At 37.8% G+C, this 19,993-nt stretch overlaps 2 protein-coding genes across 2 annotated transcripts; one reads left to right on the forward strand and one right to left on the reverse strand.

The window, feature by feature from the left end:
* Positions 1–114: 114 nt before the first annotated feature.
* Positions 115–13,742, reverse strand: znf654 (zinc finger protein 654). Its single transcript, XM_026204099.1, has 9 exons — positions 13,573–13,742; positions 12,626–12,771; positions 11,601–11,682; positions 11,314–11,449; positions 10,978–11,180; positions 5,782–5,918; positions 5,464–5,605; positions 1,416–5,190; positions 115–1,340 (listed from the first exon to the last, which is right to left on the reverse strand). Exons 1-9 carry the CDS (start codon positions 13,696–13,698, stop codon positions 1,330–1,332), a joined length of 4,758 nt encoding a protein of 1,585 aa, XP_026059884.1. The 5' UTR covers positions 13,699–13,742; the 3' UTR covers positions 115–1,329.
* A 476-nt stretch (positions 13,743–14,218) lies between these two features.
* Positions 14,219–15,545, forward strand: cldng (claudin g). The gene is made up of 2 exons (XM_026204107.1): positions 14,219–14,380; positions 14,755–15,545. Exon 2 carries the CDS (start codon positions 14,757–14,759, stop codon positions 15,375–15,377), a length of 621 nt encoding a protein of 206 aa, XP_026059892.1. The 5' UTR covers positions 14,219–14,380; positions 14,755–14,756; the 3' UTR covers positions 15,378–15,545.
* The last annotated feature ends 4,448 nt before the right edge of the window (positions 15,546–19,993 follow it).

Raw genomic sequence — 19,993 nt, forward strand, 5'->3', positions numbered from 1 at the left:
AAACTTTAGTTCATGTCTACCACATAAACTGAGAAAATTAAAGCATGATGTTGTTCAAGTGCTAACAATATACAGTACAACGGCTGTTGTTCGCAATAAACCAAAACACACAACTCCCCTTCAAATATGTTTATTAACCATGACAACAAAAATCTCTTGATATATAAACCCAGTCACCCAATCCAATCATATACTATTTAAACTCTTCAAACATTTACAGAAGATACAAAAAAAAAAAAAAAAAAAAAAAAAAAAAAAAAGAATAAATAAGACCGTTACCGTTCATCAATAGAACAGCTATAAACATGCCTCTGTCTGAGACACAAATTAGTCCTCCCCTTACAATGTTCTTGAGTTTAAAGAGAAGTCATTTAGATTATGTAATGACATTGTTCAATGAGGCTTTGTGGCACATATACACTCCTCCATTAACAGGAGAATCTGCAGACTTGAAGACTAGGCCTTTCCAGCAGCACCAGTTACAGGCCAACAGTTCTTTAGGCATTCTCAACCACCAAGTCAAGGTCCTTCATTTAAAAACTTGATGTCTTTAATTCTTCCCAAGTGTCCACTGACTTAAACATATGCGAGTTAATGACATTTGCAGAATATGCAATTAGTAACAATTTACAATGGTTCACATATTAAGTTTTAAAAAAAATAATAATAATAAAAGAACATATTTAGAGTGTGTCTGCAATACTTAAAGTAGCCTACTAGCTTCCATCCAGTACTTCTGCTCATAAAGCACAATGTAACATTGGAGAATACCTGACTCACTGTCTCCAAACAGAAAGTTAAACCTTTCATTAACCACCATTAAGCACAGCATTTTGTGTTTTCTAGATCAGGTATTTACCCTGGCCAGAAAGACAGACCAACTCATCTTGTAGTGTCATGGTCTTTGGTGGCCTCTCATATCCAGGAATTGAAAAGGCAAGAAAAAAATGAGAGGCTAAAAACACTGTGACAGGAAACGAGGAGAGTCAAAAGCATCTGTTGTGCATTTTTATAGAAAGACAAACGTATCCATTTTCTAGCAAAGATGACAATCAAGTAAAAAAAAAATAGTCTCAAGTCTCAAAAGACTTGAAAAAGTCAAAAAAGACAATGTCAATTTTTTAAAGGATAATTAACAGACCCTCGCTCTGAAATGAAGCAGCAGATCGGCCATAGAAGACTACAACAAGGGATAATTCATTTCCCATGTAGTTCTCGATCTAGTTCCATTTCGAGACGTTGACAAAGATGTTAAGCACACATAAGAACGCTGATTGCTCACAGCAGCATTTAGCAATTTTCTCAATAGAGAGACTTGCTTCTCCAAATTCAGGAGGCACCTGTTGAAAACAAAAACAAAGTATTCAATAAACAAAATATAAATAACTTGAGATTCATAATAAAAAGGTACTTACTTTCATCATCTGAATCAAATCCAAAGAGGGATGTGCATTTGTCCTTATGTGTCTGCAGCTCTTCCTCACTGTTGAAAGACTGAAAGCATCGAGAGCAGCGCTGACTGGTAGGCAGTATTTCTGGCTTTGACACAGAGCCTAATAATTTTGAGCCCCCCTGGGTTTCCTTCCAGCGTTTTGGCATGCTAATGTAAGACTCATCCAGATAGGCAGAGGGAAGAGGTCGAACAAATCTCTTAGTTACAGGTTTTCCTGAAACCAGTGGTTGCTGCTCTTTATTGACGGGATCTGAGAGTTTGGGAGGAACAACTTTGTCCCCCTCGCTATGCCCATTAACAAGGCTATGGTTTTTGCTACTGTAGTTTACAAAACCTTTATTGAGGACTAAAGGTTTTCCATCTTCTCGATTTGCAGGACCCTTCGAATTGGCTGTACCCAGAATTTGTTGACTGCCTGAAGAATCTGCTGGCACCTCCATATTATCTTCCTGGCTTCGAGAGGCTCCTTGCCCTGTTGGTTCAGATTCTTTGGGTAATGGATTTTTTCCTGAATTTGTATCAGGTTGATAATGCGTTTTCTCATGCTTATACAGGAGCATACCGCTCTCAACTTGCATAGAGCAGCCAGGAAAGCAGCACATCGCTTTCAAGGGATGATGGATTAACATGTGTTCACTAAGCTCCATACGTGTTTGGTACCTCTCCTTGCAGCCATAATGGTTGCATGGGAACTTCAGCTCACCTCTGTGGCATATCACATGGTCAAAAAAATGCTGAGGGTTGAATATCTTTCTGCAACAGAAAAGACATTTTTCCTTTCCAAAGTTGAAAAAGAACACAAGCGCCTTCTTGTCGCCATGGTGGTGAGACAGCACATGTGAAAGGACAAGGATTGACTTCGCACTAAATGTACATATCTCCACAGGGCATCTGACATGCGTAGATGCTCCGGTTCTTTTTCCCTGGAATGGTGTAGAAGGCTGTTTGGGTTTTGAGGGAGTCCCATTCTTATGCCCTATTAAATTAGTTTTCTTTAATTCAGTATTACTGTTTTTGGGTTCCTGATTCTCAGAAGTGGCTTCCAGGCTATCTGTTATCTTCCTCTTCTTTACATCTTCTCCATCCTCTTTTTGATCTCCAGGAGTAATCTTCTTCTTGTTCACCCCAGAGACCAGCATTTTATCTTTTCTTTTAAATTTTGTTTTGCTCTTGTCTTTTGTCACTTCTACATTCTCAGATTCAGTCTTGACACTGACTTTCGGACTTTCTACACTCTCAGTTTTCTGAGATGTCTGAACCTTTTCATCAACAGTATTTGTCTCAGGCTCACTCTTCAATTTTCTTTTTTTTCTGATCACTCCATTTACCTTATGAGTCAAGTTGTCCTTGGAATCTGAATGGTTGTCATCTGGAGTTAGTGTTTGCATAGTCTTTGCTCTCTTCCTTACTAGTCCCATTCTGAAAAACTTTTTGTTCTCATCTATGGACCGAGATCTCTTTGCTAACGCAGGTTTTCTCTTCATCTTGCAATCTTTCTCCTTTTGTTCTTCCGATATACTTGAGGGATCTGAATTCTTAACTAACCTTGCCCGCAATCTCACCTTAGGTTCTGAACGTTGTCCTTCCCTGTGCAAATCTTTGAGGTTCAAGGTACAGTTTAACCTCATTTTGAGGTTTCTAATCCTATTCTTCATGGCAGGATTCACACGTTTAAACAGTCTTTTCTCAGAATGTCGCAAGGTGTTCTCAGTGGCATTCTCACAAATATTTTCATTAAAAAGCCCATTAGACTTTTTCAGCTCTTGAATGTGTACTTTAAAATGGACCGACGGGCTGCGTCCATGAGTGTAGCGTTTGTGACAGAACATGCACTTTCTGTCAATCCGATGATGCCACATTGCATGCCGCAGAATGTATTGGTATTTGGTTTCTTTATTGCAAAGACTGCAGTTAACTGAAAGCTGGCAACTTGCATCACTTGGGGGAATAGGGTCAGGGACTAGACAATCAACAGCCACGTGCATTTTTTTCGGTGATGTCTCCTCAGGTCTTAGTGACAGCGCTGGCACCTCTGTACTCTCATGCACAATTTTAGAAGAAGTGGCAATTTCGCTTTCACTCAAAATAGCAACTGTAGCATCAGGGATCATCTTCACTTCAGTGAGAACTGGAGGAGCATCCTCATGAAGACCAGTGATGTTTTCTGGCGTATTATCAGATACAGGAATGGCATCAGCTGTGGTAAGAGTGGTCTCTTCTGGTGAAAGATCAACAGTAGTATTTTCTGGTGGACTAATAGGACTGTAAGGACCATATTCTGGATATTTGGGGTTTGCATCTTGGGGACTTGATAACTCATTAACTTTTGGATGTTCAATTAATTCTTTAACTGGCTCAAGAATGGCTTCAGCAGGAGTGGATGGTTCCTCATTTGTAACCAGAATTGATGTAGCCTTGATTTCCACAGCATTATTATCCTGTGCAGCTGCTTCAAGGCTTTCACATTGTTGCTCAGCAGACTGTCTTTCTTGTTTGGATTCATTGTGGTCCACCTTAACTTCATCTTTAGGTAAACTCTTGATTGATAGTCCTTCTAATTCAACTGGTCTTGAATATGTGTGGAATTTACAAACCATAGAAAGGCCTTGCTCCTGAAAAACAATCTCCTCCATCACCCTGAATTCCTTTTTCCTACATGGAGTAGGTTCTGTTGATAGTAACTTGATAAGAGACGTAGTAACGTCAGGGCATTTCAAATTCTCTTGAGGTGCGGTTTTGTCAGTACTGCTTTCAGTCATCTGATGGGTGTCCGCAGAAAACAGTGAGGCCTGGACATCAGAAGAGAGGTCAACTTCATTATCAGGGTAGGAAAATTTCATTGTAATTTCACTTAATGGCTCCTCAGCTGAAATATTCTTTAAAAGATTTGACTGCTTTGGTTTCCTTCCTGGTTTCTTGTCTTGTTGAGGTTCACTGTTTTCTGCTTGGGCAGCCAACTGGTCCAAAAGCCATTGTGGTTTCCTTCCCTTGCGCTTCATAGTGTTCATCTCAGTCTGCCGCGAAAGAAGTCTCTGGCGTCTACTATTAAGTTGCCTGGTATGATTCTTTGCAGAGTCCAATTGCCTAAATGAACGTCGAACAGGACAGGCCTCTGAATCTTTTACAAGCCGTGTCCCTGGCTTCCTACCCCGCCTTTTGCCTGGAGGTTTGGAGGATGCTTCCCCAGAGGCAGAATTAGCACAAGTTTTCACTGACTCCACTTCCTGTTTGTTTCGATTGGTATGTTCCTCTGCTTTACTGATTGTTCCATATGTGTTTTCTGTGTAACACTGACAACATCCTTTCACACAGTAGCTTGGCATCCACTTGTCCCTTTGCTTGATTTCACATAAAGCTGCTTTACCAACCTTATCGCTCATTAGCTTCAGACAGTTTGTTTCAATGTTGAGAAGGCTCCAGAACTCTGGGTCAAAGTACAGGTCTTTTTTCAGGATCTGGAGAACCTCAAAGCGTACACTGTTACCCACAAGACTGGTGTCTGCATGGTACTCTTGATCAGGGTGAGTATATAGGAGGAACACGTTCTTGTATGACTCAACAGTTCTCTCTTGGAAGAAAACTAGCAGTGCACAAGCCCTACAGACCTCTAGGTCATTAGGGAGCAGGTATGCAATGGTTTTGTAGATAAGAGACTTGGCGACTGGATCATTCTTAAGGTCAGTCTGCAAGGCTCCTGCACAAAGCTCCACACAAAACCCCAGGCCATCTTTTCCAAACTGAAAAAATAAAACCACAAATTGTATTGCTGGGATCATTTCAATAAAATACAGTTAAAAATAACTTTTTATAGTCCAGTGATTTTAATAAAAATGTATTTTTTTAAAAATGTTTTAACACCTGGATGGTTTATTGATGAATCTACACAGACCGATCACTTAAAAAGAACATTTCATAAACACTACATTACTATAAATATTGAGGTGTGTGTTCAATTAGATTTTTGTCTAGGTCTACAATTAAATGTTTAATGCAACGACAAAATCTCTTACCTCTGCCAAAATCACCTTCATAAATGGGAAAATCGCTTTTATGTTGGTGGCTGACAGGATCATTATTTTGCATTCCTCTAGGAAGCCCTGCTTGGAGAGGTTCAATCGCAGGTAGAGTCTGCTCCATATGAAGACCAAATCCCTTTATGGGAATAAAAAAAATAAAATAAAAAAGTGCAAGAAATAAGACCTGTGGTCATCTACACCTTTAGTACCATCTTCTGGTCAAGCTATAATAAAACATTAAATGCTACAAAGAGGGGCAAGACACTTAAGACAATTCCCCTTTTAAAAGTTCATAGAGCTTGAAAGACCCACCAAAGGTAGTACATTTCTCCAATCTGAAGCTTCTGAGATAGGAAGCCTTTACTCATCATCAAAACAGTCTCATCTTTCTCTTCATTCTCCATCATGCAGAGTATCTCTACAGCATTTTTCCCATCGATGTCTGCCATCTTTAGGAAAGAAAAACAATATTGTGATCTTTGATATTGTTCATCATATTCCAATACTTTAAAGCAATATAATCGAATGGATAAAAAAAACAAAACATATTTGGACATTTTTTATATCTTTTTAAGACCACAAAATAGAACAGACCATTAAAATGTAAGTCAAATCAACCCTAACGTGATAAACGGGTTGGCAACCCATGGCAGTTGCAGAGGCATAATCAGTGGCATGTAAGCAACAGGGAAAACTGCATACTGATGTACATTTTGAGGTAATAACTTCTCATAGTTACACAGCCTTTTAGGAGCTATAAATATATAGTGCTGATTCATCCAAAAATTTAAATTAGGCCATAAATTACTCACCATCAAGGTGATTAAACTGAACTGTTTTAATGCATTGGCCTTGTCACTAGGGCTGCAACAACTAATCAATAAAATCGATTATTATCAATAAAAAAATCATCGACAACAATTTTCATTATCGATTAGTCGGGTCTGACAACAGTGCAAGTACAACGGCAGCCAGTCGCATCAAATTACTCAGGATGAAAGAAAATAGATACACATGAGCATCACAATAATTTGTTATAGATTCTCAAAAATGTAATATATATATATATAGATAGATAGATAGATAGATAGATAGATAGTAGGGGTGTAACGATACGCGTATTCGTATTGAACCGTTCGGTACGACGCTTTCGGTTCGGTACGCGGTACGCATTATGTATACCGAACGGTTCGTTGGAGTAATTAATTATATTTGAAAAAAAAAAAAAAGAGAGAGAAAGAAATATAATGATATGCGTTCAACAAGGTAGCCCAATAACCCAAACAACGTAACAGGCAACGCCCCTGACACCCCCGAAGAAGAAAAAAACACCATCTTATATGTTTATGTTAGGCTACTCAGCAGGCGCTCGCTCACTCAGTACGCGCTGAAGGCTCGTTGCAAAATAGCCAATGCGTTTAACAGACTAGAAATGAGAAGATCCTCCAATAACCAACAGGTCTGGTGTTTGGGTGCACTTTGGATTCCCTTTAAGCTATAATGGTGATGGCAAGAGAGTGGTGGATAAAAAAACAACGGTATGTCGCATCTGCAACATGACAGGGTACACCAGCGGGATTACAAAAAAAAAAAACCAGCGGGAATATCTGGGATATATGCGTCAGTACTATCTGGGAAAAGACGAAAAAAAGGAGAAACATGCACGCAGCAAACTATCCCTGCAGCATTTAGAAACTATAGCTTACAGGGAATCCAACCCAAACACCAGACCTGTTGGTTATTTTAGGATCTTATATTTCTGGTCTGTTAAATGCATTCGACATTTTGCAACGAGCCTTCAGCGCGTGCTGAGTGAGCGAGCGCCTTAGGGGCCGTTCACATATCGTGCCTAAAAACGCATGGAAAACGCTAAGCGCGTCTTTCTCCTCCTTTCCAAAGCGCTTGGGCAGAAGCGCTCATGAGGCGTCTGTCTTTGCTAAGCAACAATGACGTGCTCTCTCCATGAGACGCGGAAATTTCAGCGAAGGATAAATGGATTTGCAGCTCTAAAAATCGCTTGCAGTAGCTCTGCTACTGAATTTATTTCAAAATTGCAATCCATATACAACTATGATCAGCTGTTCCTTCATCTTGGCTGAGCTCTCAACGTTGTTACGGGAAAGGATGAAGCTGATTGGTTGGTTCTTGTCACATGACCCGCGGTGCGCTTGCGGCATTCTGAAAAGTTGAGATGTTTTTACATTTTGCTGTATCTAAAACGTATCGAACCGAACCGAACCGAACCGTGACATCAGTGTATCGTATCGAACCGAACCGTGAATTTTGTGAACCGTTACACCCCTAATAGATAGATAGATAGATAGATAGATAGATAGATGGCAGTCTTCATCTCTGTACAAATCCTGAGTGACAGGAAATACTAGCATTAGAGCACGACACTAATGTTGGTGTTAATGTAGTTCGCTGCTAGTAATGGAGGGTGAAAGATTTGTCCCAGTTCATGTTTCAGCGTACAAAGCTGAAGTGTGCGGTCATTTAGACTTTTGTGGTAACATCCACTGCTGCGGCAGAACCGAGGCTGCAGCTGTCTCAGTTGGTGCAGTGCTCGCGTCACGGTTTTCGACGGCGCTAAAGTTAAAGTTAGTTTGACATTCATTAGACATTAATTGTTTTTTGTTTTTTTGCCAATTAAACTCTTTAAGGCTGTTATGTTTTGAACCCAAACTAACTCAGATAGTCATAAATCTGTGCCCTTTACATTGCAAAAGGCTTCATTTCTAAGGGGGAAAATTAACAATGATCCATTTAAATTAATTAAATAATTTGACTACAAGACATTATAATATAAAACTAATACTAAAATGTTCAGAAAAACATCCCTGTTATTGCACTAAGTTCCGTTTTCTGAATTACGTTACCATTTTATATGTTTTATAATAATAACTTTAAATGTTTGCAATAATATAAATCTATTAAACGACAACACCATTGAATCTAAAAAGGTATCAAACCAACTTTAAAATATACAGAATATTATTCAGTATAATGTACAAGGCATATTTTTTCAGCTAGACAAACAAACATTCAATTGCAACAACGACACTTACATTATCATTTCGTGCGCCACTAATAAGGCTTCCCTAGCACATCTAAAATTTGGTTGCACCGGTTTTGCATTCAAATGCAAATATTAAAATGTAAAATTCTACTCAGGGTTTCATCAGTCAAATTTAAGACTTTTTAAGACCTTTTTATGACTATTAGGATTTGAATTACGACCTACACGAATTACGATAAATAACTTCAGTCATTAAAATTCCTTTTTATTATTGACTTTCATTGAAAGCAACAAGTTTCATTATTTAAAGAGTTATTCTTTTATTTCTTAAAATTAAGAAACTGAAGCCATCGCCTTCTGTTTTCTTGAGTATCAAGAACACAGGAACACTTAACAATTGTAACATTTTAAAGTAACATTGTAAATTAACAATTATTTTATGGCATTACTTTCCAAAATAACAAGTGTTATTGGTGTTTGGTCACAGTATTCAAACACCCACACCCAGGGCCGTAGCTGGGGTCAGCGGGGACCCGCTGAATGTTGTACCAGTGACTGTGGTTGTACCAGTTTGTTTAATTTGTGTGTTCATTAATTTTTATTAATGTTTTCTATTTACACAACTTTTACGTTTTTTCAAGTTTGTAGGTGTCCAGGTACAGAAACCGAATAATTAAATGTAAAATAGCACTGGATAGTCTTCAATGTAAAAATTGAATATACAATCAAACCAAAATTTATTCAGACACCTTCAACATTTCTCACATTATTACAGTTAAATTGCTATTGCTTCTAAAATGGTTATAAAATATGACAAGAATTTAGGGTTAAACTCTGTCAGAACAAATTCGTCTTGATAATGTCATAACTTTGATAGAAATGTAGGTAATGGATTACAAATCAACAAAACTACAGATAATTGTTATTATGACAATATTTACACAACTAGCAATACTTTGTTGACCAATTACCAAGCGATGCTTCATTTTGTTCAGACTGTGGTGTGAAAAGGTTGCATTAGCAATTCAGAAAAAAGAAACGCACATAAGCAATGCATGGTGCTTTACAAGGTGCTGAATAATTTTTGTTCCCAATTTTATATATAGATTGATAAAACATTTATATCTATCTATTTCACTAGTAGTTCACTGTATGAAGATTCTTTAGGTATATGTCACAGTTTGTTTATACTCACTTACATAAATGTATTAGTGTCCTGTACCTACTAGTAAAATATGTATATAAAACATTATATCTGGAGTCTGGAAAATTTTTGGTTTGACTGTGCATAAATTCTGGTTAAAACTACAAAGTAATGCAGTCAAAAGCAGTGAGTGATTTTTCTTTCATTTTCTTGGATTAACATAACAGCAGCTAGTAGCTAAATTAGGCGCGGTCACTTTAAGAGACGATGAACGCATCTTTTTCATCAACTGTTTAGTTTCACTTAAGAAATAACTGACAAATGTAAATTGTTTCGAGCATACTTTCAAGGCGGGTATTTTGACATTTTGTATGTATTTGTCGGCACAAGAGCAAAAAGAAGCAAATTTGGTGTACAAGCGTTCTGAGATGCCTTTCTCTGCGTGAGTCCTGAACACCTGAACACCGTGGTACTGAATTGGACATTTACACATTACACATCCTTTTCTTTTTGTTCAAAACTGCGATTAGTATTTGTTCGTTCATGTGCAGGAGGGACTGTCCGTGATACGCGGCTCTCTCTCCACACCGCACACAGCGCGCGAGTAACCAGCTACTCAGTTCAGCTTTTCCGCATCTTGTGTTTGGATGCTTGATACCAATTGTTAGCGAAGGGCTTGAGCCAGCTACTAAATGCACCATCTTCGAGCCATATATCCTTAAAGGTAGATTTTCCCATTGTGATAGCCAGAATGATTTCAATTAAGCTAAGCAGTGACTCAGTCAGTATGACAGTATGTTAGGAGTTTGCGCGGGTTTCTATGAAAGTCTTTATGACAAGTCTGTATGCTGCCGCATGGACCTTGTAGTTCTGGAACGCTGTGATACCAGTGTGATACCACCAAGATTCCTCATACAGAACTACAATAGGCAAAAACAAATGAATGCCATTGCCGCAGCAAGCGCATTTTGATGGAAGAACAAATTAATGGACTAGTATATCAATTTAAGACGTGGCTAAATGTTTTTTGACTTTGTATGGAAAATCCGGACATTTTTATGACTTTTTATGGCCCTGCGGAAACCCTGTCTACTGATATTATTTTTTTTTTTATTCACAATCTTCTCATCACAAGGTGGCACAGCACTCATTCAGTGGTGTTCATGTGTGCTGTCTGCTTGTTACTCATATCATGTAACATTAAACAAAATTAGAGCGTAACTAGCGTGCGATATAGCTAACATTTTTGTAGTGTTATCTATGAAGGTGTACCATCAATAAATACAGATACCGTTTTATTGCCCAGGCCTAGGTGTAGTTATTAATTAAATAACTTCTCACTCACCCCCTTGTTCAAGTGCTCATGAAGAGAAGCCCTCCAAAGGCAGATGAGGTAGGCTTGCTTGAAATAGAGATGCTTCCCTACAACGGAGTGCCGGATGCATCTCCTTGTCAGTGCCAATGCCTCCGGAAGCCTCTCACATGCCACCAGATAACGCACGCGTAGCTCAATGAAAACGGATACTTCTGAGCTCAGATATTTGTCCACTGTAAAGGAAAACAATAAATAAGACTTATAATAAGTCTTATGATATAATACTCAATTCCATTAACAGTTTGGGAAATGTGCATAGATCATTTGATGATGCACTGTTTTTAAACAAAACCTTGATTGACTAACCGTCTTCTTGTAGTAGTTCTGAATCCTTGAGAATGGCCTGAAGAACAGGGTTTGCCCAAGGACCTCCATCTTTAATAATATGTCTAACCTGAAAAAGGTAAACATTCTGGTGGCTTGCCAGGCTCGCATAGCAGTCCTAGAATAGAGCAGAAAGACCACTTTAAAACATCAAACCATATACATGGAAACATATGAGTAAAACAACACAATAAGCACTGAAAATCCAGTAAGCAGAATTCAACATGATGCTTCCCCCAAGAATAATAGGATTGAGGTAATGCAGTTACCTCGAATGAGTCTAGAATGTCTTTTAAAGGATGCTCAATGAATTCATCTTTTCCAAAGAACAACAGCAGTTCGAAGATACTCCTGTAAATAAAATAAAAGTTATTCTGTAATTAATTTATTTTACAACCTTTTGCTCCAATAAATTATACTGTAAGCCTTTTAGTGACTTCTATAACTTCCAGTGGATTTAGGTCCTAATCAGACAGGATTAGCTTTATATTCGGAGGTGGGCAAAGATGTTTTGGAACTTACACTGCATTCACAGTCTTCTTGAATTTCTATTGTCGACTCAACCTCAGTAATTTCAACACACCATTTACCCATGAATGGACAATTACATTACAGACATCCAAAGTAACAAATACTTAAAAAAAAAAAAAAAAAAAAAAACTATTAAAATGAATATAGTATTTTGTAAAGTGTATGTGTGTCATGTCAAACTGGAACATACTTTACCTTGCTTATTGGGTTGTTATACTACGGGTTATGATGGACAATATCAGTATGACAGTTTCATTCAGTTTATTTGAATAAACATGTCTATATTAGCTGATGTTGATTAAATGAATGCTTAAGTTTAATACACATTGAATATAAAGCAAGACAAGCAAACTGCATGTATAAAACCCATTTTTCATCAGCATTCAGTATTAAATTTGGCTCTATGATACATTAAGATATTTATTAAGTCACTTTTACAGTTTTACAGACTGTTGTTAATGTCTGGGTGTCTGTTTAAATGCTAAATAAATGAGGAACCCTACACATCCTTATTCCAATCCTTTATGACTTTCTTCTGTGGAACAAAAAGGCTATTTTGAGAAATGTCTCTGTGTTTTTTTTTTTTTTTTTACTCTGTCTGTTTGGCAACCAACATTCTTTAAAATATCACTAATAAAGTCGCAGAGGTTTATGACATGAGGGGGAATAATGACGACTGTCTTGTGACTTCAATGTGTGCTCTACTTCCTAAAAGTTTTACAGCATGTATAAGTAAGACTTAAAAGCAGAAGTATATACTCACAGGGCCAGACTACTCAGAGTGTAGCGTACATGCTCGCATTCTGGAGGGAATGATGCTGCACCATGGACAAAATAGCACAGGGCACTGTGCAACACCTGGAGCTGGGGAAGAGGCACTTGCCATCGGCCGGTTTGCTCCACCACCAACTGGAAAAAATAAAGAGAGACAATTCATAGAAAAAGAAAATATTGAAAGAATATATTAATATCGTGGTGTGTTCCTAAAGCCAGACTTTTAATGTTTGTTTATAGTCATAGAAATCACTAGCATTTAATTACAGTAACTACATGAACTTACTAACACAAATTAGATAACAGTTAACGTCAATCAAACTTTCGTAAAACACCATAGAAGAGTTTATTTCCACAGAAAGAAGGATGGATTCATTAACTTAGCAACATTTTCATCAGATATCAAAAGCTGCATAGTAACTATTGGAACTAAATAAGCATTTGCAGAGACTGGTTAATAATACATTAACTATTGCTAACACAGACAGCATGGAGTTGTTCTATCATTTAACACCCTTTAGTAGTGCATAAGGATGAATCAAACTGAGTCGGTCCGTCGTCTGTTTTATGAGATCGATGCCAAATAAAATATGATGAAGTGTATAAGCTAATCTTTCGCAGTCTGTTTGTTTTGGAATGCAACTTTGGAATGCTAACCGTTAGCCACTTAACCAGCTAATGAAGCGAACTGAAAGAAAGTGACTGCCCGATTTGTATCTATCGTGATTACAAATGAACTGTTAGATTATTGAGATTTACTCCTAGACTATTTTGAAGACACCCGTAGTAAGTGAGGTAAAACACGGGGAAATTGTGGCTCACGATGGCTGTACACTGGGGGATGGGAATCTGCTGTCATGATGCTAACACTGTTAGCACGTCTGTTTGCCTTTTATATAAAGCTTGCAAACGCTTTCGTCTAGTCTGCCATCTTACCTCACAGAATCTGTCACAGAACGTCTTGCTCTGTAGTCCGCGTTCGTCGCTTGCACTAGTGTTCAACAAAGTCTCTAGCTCTTTCTTAAACCTGTCTAACTCCAATTCACTCTCTTCTTCCGCCATACTGCTTGCCTAAACCAGCGCGTACAACAGAGACCACGACTGTTACCGTGAGGCTAAGGACCGCCCACATGGATCATCTAATTGGTGGAATGCCCTGTAAACTGTGCCTTGAGCAGTCAGTTTCTGCTTTGTGATTGGACGATGACCCCTTCAATCAAATGGTGGCTCACTCTGAACATTTTATTGGTTGGTCTGGAATGTTAATCTTTTATCTGTCTCGTAATGAACACCCCAAAAACAAATAAGTTCTCAAATCACTTTAACTGTGTTATTTTAGTGAACTAAGTTTTCCAAACAGGCGCACTTCAGTCACATCACTCGATCACTCCTCTTGGCCATTTGATTGTAGTTTAGTGAAAATAAAAGAATAATCGAATAAACTATTATTTATTTTATTTCATTTTATCTGTAACCTGATAATTATCAGTCATTATCAGCGTTGTCAGTACAGCGTGCTCCACTACAAACCATTGATTCATTGATTGATAATCAGCCAATCACTGTTGGATAGTCATTAACAGCAGAGTGAGTGGAGAGTACAAATCTTTTAAAAGAGTTCTGATTTCGTGCACATAATTATCCTACACGTTATTTGGTTTTTCTTCAAGATATTGTAGAAACCATTGTGACTGGTGTGGGTGTATTTAGTTGCAAGCTCATCTGTATCTTTGGAGGTTCCCAGGTAAGAAAGTGTTTATTGTTGATATTTAAAATTTAAAAGTCTGATTAAAATCTTTCCAATTTCTGTAACTTTATTATTCTTGATTTACGTTAAGATCTGTGTAAGATTATTTTTAAGTAAACAAAAAAAATATATATGGGTTGGGGGGCTTTTTTTTTTTTTCTTTCTCCCCACACACCTCCACATATAATTTTAACTGGTTTCTTCACAAATTTCTCTGACTGTTCTAAAACACGAAACACTAGTGTTTTAGAAGTCTAGGAAACCAGTAGATGCCAGTGTTTTCTGTAATTGCTATGCAGTATTTGCTTTAATATTTATATATATATATATATATATATATATATATATATTTCTTTTTTTTTTTTTTTCAGACATGTCTACCAGCTTACAGCTCCTCGGAACTACACTTGGCATTCTTGGCTGGTTGGGCATCATCATATCATGTGCCCTTCCTCTATGGCGTGTGACTGCTTTTATTGGGACCAACATCGTGACTGCACAGACCATGTGGGAAGGGCTGTGGATGAGCTGTGTGGTGCAGAGCACTGGCCAAATGCAGTGTAAAGTGTACGACTCCATGCTGGCTCTTCCTCAAGACCTACAGGCCTCTCGGGCAATCCTCATCATTGCTTCCCTTGTTGGTTTAATTGCAATATTTGCCAGTTTTGCAGGTGGTAAATGTGTTAACTGCTTGCCAGACGGCATTGCAAAGGCCCGGGTTGCTGTAGCAGGAGGGGCCTTCTTTGTCACTGCGGGGGTCCTGGGGTTGGTGCCGTCTAGTTGGACTGCCCATCAGGTCATTGGGGACTTTTACAATCCTCTAGTGGCCCAATCTCAGAAGAGGGAGTTGGGAGCTGCTATCTTTATCTGTTGGGGAGCAGCAGTTCTCATGCTGATTGGTGGAGGACTCCTCTGCAGCTCTTGCCCAAAAGGAAGAAAGTCCCGTGGGGGTCGGTATATGGTAGCTTCTCAAAATGGAAGGGAGGGCTTGTAATATGTGTGACTGCAGGATGTCTCCCTGTAGAAAACTGATCTGTGGCTGTTTTAAGTGTCTTTAAATGACTGTGTGTGGCTTTTGTTTTATTTCCATTTATTTATGTGACCGGAATGTCAGCCTGTTGCAGAATTGCTGTCAGTTGAGCTAATAAAATATTTTATCCAAGAGAGGGCAGTATTGATTGACTTTGCTGTATAATTATGGCACTTGAAAAATGACCAATTCCGAATACTGGCACGACTTTTCAGACGAATAAGTAAAATTTGCACTTACCCTCCGAGGTGTACAAGTCTGGACAAAGCAAACATTAACATCATCTTTGGGAATTTTTTTTTTTTTAAGAAGGTAACCACTTCTATCTCTGTAAAGGGGAGGAAGTGTAACTCAAGGTTTTTAATGTTTTCCATCATTTAGACAACGTGATGGCGTACCTTTTGTCAGCTGTGGCCTAATGGTTAGAGTCTGACTTGTAACCTGAAGGACACCGGTTCAAGTCTCGGTGCTTGAAGGAGTTTGCACTCTTCTGAGGTCTAACGGTATTTTGGAGGCCTGGAAAAGTGTTGTCATGCCCTGACAATTTTTTATTTTTTTTTTCTCCGTTGCTTAACGTCTAAATGGTTAAAGTCTAATGTCACTGTAATCCACACAAACTTGGCTATGATATGTGAGCAGTATGTACGGGATTGTTAAATTATGTGTGGTTCGTAGAAAAACTACAAATGTTAAATCGCTTGAATAAGGCCATAAAATGCATACAGACCATTGGTTCCTGGGACTTTTGAGAACTGGAGCTTGTAGCCTAGAATTTATTTCTAAATTGTGAAAGTCATCTTGTGTACTCACAGAAAACAAAACCCAAAATGAAGCCAGTGCATCACTTTCAATTTCAGGTACGTTCATAATTCTGTGGAAACCTTTTTGGCTGTTGACATGTTTTCATGTCGATCATTTCAACAATATTCTCTCTGAGTTTCCATGTTCCCTAACAAAAACTTAGCCATGGTTTTACTACTACTACAAAAAAAAAATCATGGTTCATTGTAGCCAGGGTAACCATAAACTAACAATGGTTCTGTGACTTTATTTAAATTGTGTATCTATAATTATAAACAAAAGCCTTTAAAACCACTTGAAATTCACTAAAAACAATGAGGCAAAAATGATTGGTTAATTAATGATTTCACTGAATGACACAGTTTATGTACATTGCATATAACAAATGCCTACAAATGGCACCAAAGGCCTGGTAATTGCTGTTGTTACACTTGCAAGACGATCAAATCCTTGTTTAATATTGCCCAAACATTTAATTCAAATATCCACTTAATCTTTAATTTTTGACCTTTTTCGCGATATAAATGCAACAGCCTATACAGTTTGAAAAATGTATAGGAAAAATGGAAAACCATGGTTTTATCATAGTAAACTGCTTATTTTTCTCTTTGTGATTCCTGATGCTTGAGACTATAAAATCAATCAGTAATTGTCTTTTGATGTCATTGTAGTTGGTAAAACTGTGTTTTATTACACTGACTGCTCTTAATTTGCTTATTCTTTTTTTTTTTTTTTTAAACCAACAATAACTGTTTTTAAAAGTGCACTCGGTAATGCTTCATTTAATGCAGGGTCAATGCTGAAATTTGTTACAAAAGAGGATGAAGTGGTACCGTCATGCACTGGAGGGGGCACAATAATATAATTCTGCTTAGGGCACCCATTTGAACTGAACCCAGTTGCTCCCCGGGTGCTGGAATTTATAGCTGCCCACTGCTCCAGGTGTTTGTGTGTGTGTGTGTGTTCAGTTCTCACTGCTGTGTGTGTGCACTTGGATGGGTTAAATGGAGAGCACTTATTCTGAGTATGAGTTACCAACTTTCACTTTTTATTTAGATTTTTTGAGCTAAACTTTAAGGTCCTCCCCTAGGAGAAGAGCTGTGTCTACCATCTTTGCTCAATGGTGCTCGGTTCTGTGTTCCGTTCCGTGCTCAGATTCTTCTTGAACCCTATCAAAGCAGCTGATGCTGCCTTCAAGTGCACCTGGAAAACTCACACCTCTTACTATGTGTTAGACATTCAAGATGAAAACTAAAAATAATTATTAACGTTTAACTCATAGCATAGTCAAAATTTGAGGTGGATCAAAAAAGTTAATCAGAGTTGTTCTAAGACAAAAATGCTTTTAGGTTTTAGGACCAATTTGCTGAAAGATTTTGATCCACTTCAAATTTTGACTAGTGCATAATAGCATCTGTAGTATAGTGTTTCCAGAATGTTTTAATGTTTCTTCACCCCTTTTCTAACACCACAGCAACTTGTGTATCATTTAGAATTACTAGTTTCCCACCCATAAATACAGTTTTGTTCTGTCATTTGTGTGCTCAAATCTCTTAATTACGATAATTCCAATTCCACTTGAAGGACACAAAAATTACTCTGGAGCAAGAGGAAAATGACATCATGAAAAAAAAAATGGAGATGCGATCCAAAGGCCTTCACTATAGCTGCACTGTAAAGGCATTCACACTTTTCACAGTTTTAGAGGGAGAGCTCACCCCAAAATGAAAATTCTGCCATTAATTACTCACCCACATGGCATTCCAAACCTGTAAGACTTTTGTTTATCTTCAGAACACAAATTACGATATTTTTGATGATATCTGAGAGCTTTCTGACAGCTACAGAACTAGCACATTCAAGGCCCAGAAAGGTAGTAAGGAGTCCGGACGTCTTTAAAATAATCCATGTGACATCAGTGGTTCAATCTTAATGTTAAGCGGAAGAGAAGAAATTGTTGAATGAAGTCATTATTTAAATTTTCTTTTTGCACAAAAAGTAATTCTTGTAGTTTCATAAATTTACAGTTGAACCACTAATGTCACATGGACTATTTTAACAATGTCTTTACCACATTTCTGGGCCTTGAAAGTGCTAGTTCTGTAGCTGTCAGAAAGTTCTTGGATTTCATCAAAAATATTGTAATGTGTTCTGAAGATGAACAAAAGGCTTACGGGTATGGGGGTGAGTAATTAATGAAATCATTTTCCTTTTTGTGTGATCTATCCCCCCAAAAATGGTCACCAACAAAACATTTAATGTAATATACAATAATTCTGAAGATTTATATGTTTCAAAAATTGTATTTTGTCAGTATACACAGTAACTTTCAAATGGCTGTTAATGAAGAAAAATTATTTTGGGAACCAGATGGTGTACAATGTATCAGTAGGGGCAACTGGACCATGCTAACCAGCAAACACTGAAATGGGTTGGAGCAGATGGGTTGTTTTTTTCCATGCATTTATGTCACACAGCACTATATTAACCAGTGGTTCTCCACCTTTTTTTCCACTAGGCCGCACTATGGTCCAAGTGCAAGTCTCACGGGCCGCACGCATATCATTTACATATTATGTCACCGATACAAATCCACCAGATTTATAATAGCCTTTTATAGCCTAAATATTATGATATCTAATCATTTACATTCATTGAATGACTTGACGCGTGACATTGCAGAAAATGTGCATTCACAAATGTAGCCTATGTTGATCCAAATTAATATCAAATATTGATGTGCCATCATCACAGATGAACAGTTCTGCATTCAAATGCACACAATAAGCTAAAGCTTGCCGCAGTGCTCCTGCAAAAGTAATTTCCATGAATGTGTGAGGGGGATATAGTAAGGAGATATTTGAATTATTTGCTAAGAAACTAGTGTTTTCTGAGTCTGTGTCACAAGGATGAAGTTGCCTCATTAGACGTGCCTTTAGAGATAAGTACATCTTTATGGATTATGATTATAATAAGAGTTTTTGATTTGTTTTATTTTGTTTAGGATTAATTAAAAGCTTTCTGTAGATATATTTATTATGTATGTGAGGCAAGTAGCCTATTCATTGAGCTTCGGTTCATTTCTGTAAGTGCTCCTGTTCAAGACGAGACTGCAGAAAGCACATTGTGTTTGTTTTCTTTATTTTAAAGAAGCACAATGTTTTGTTTATATTGTGAGTGCACACAGATAAAAGTAAACCCTATACAGTTACGAATTATGTATTACTCTCACCTTTATGAGCAAAAATTATGGTATACTTAAAAAAACACAAGTGATCACGCTGGCGCGTCTGTCGCGCAAAGCGCACTCTCCACACAAAATATTAGATATAGCGCACATTTATCTAGGTTTAATGTAAAACATTGTTATATTCTAGAACTGTTTTCTATCTATAGATTTTATTTTGGATAAGTCGTGATAATTTGAGAAGGCTATATTGATCAAACATAGGCAATGATCAGCTCACTTTTTGCTGCTGGCCGATTGGTCGTTACTTAAAAAAACTAAAACGTATATTTTATGACCAAAAATCTCTAAACCATTTTTCTAAATGAACCTAATAAAAAACGAAACGAAAGATAATCACTTTGCCATTACATGAAAAACAACTATTTTAATATAGCTAGAAAAAAGTAGTAGGGTCTATAAGCTTGTGACGAGTGGGGCGGGGCCAAGAGTAGTGGGAACAGGAGCAAGGCCGGAGGAGTGATTGGGAAATGAGCGGCACCCGGCAACTCACTCCAGCCCACCGCCTCGAGAGTCCATGGCGGCACACTCC

The sequence above is a fragment of the Carassius auratus genome, chromosome 26, assembly GCF_003368295.1.
Source record: "Carassius auratus strain Wakin chromosome 26, ASM336829v1, whole genome shotgun sequence".
Taxonomy (NCBI): Eukaryota; Metazoa; Chordata; class Actinopteri; order Cypriniformes; family Cyprinidae; genus Carassius; species Carassius auratus.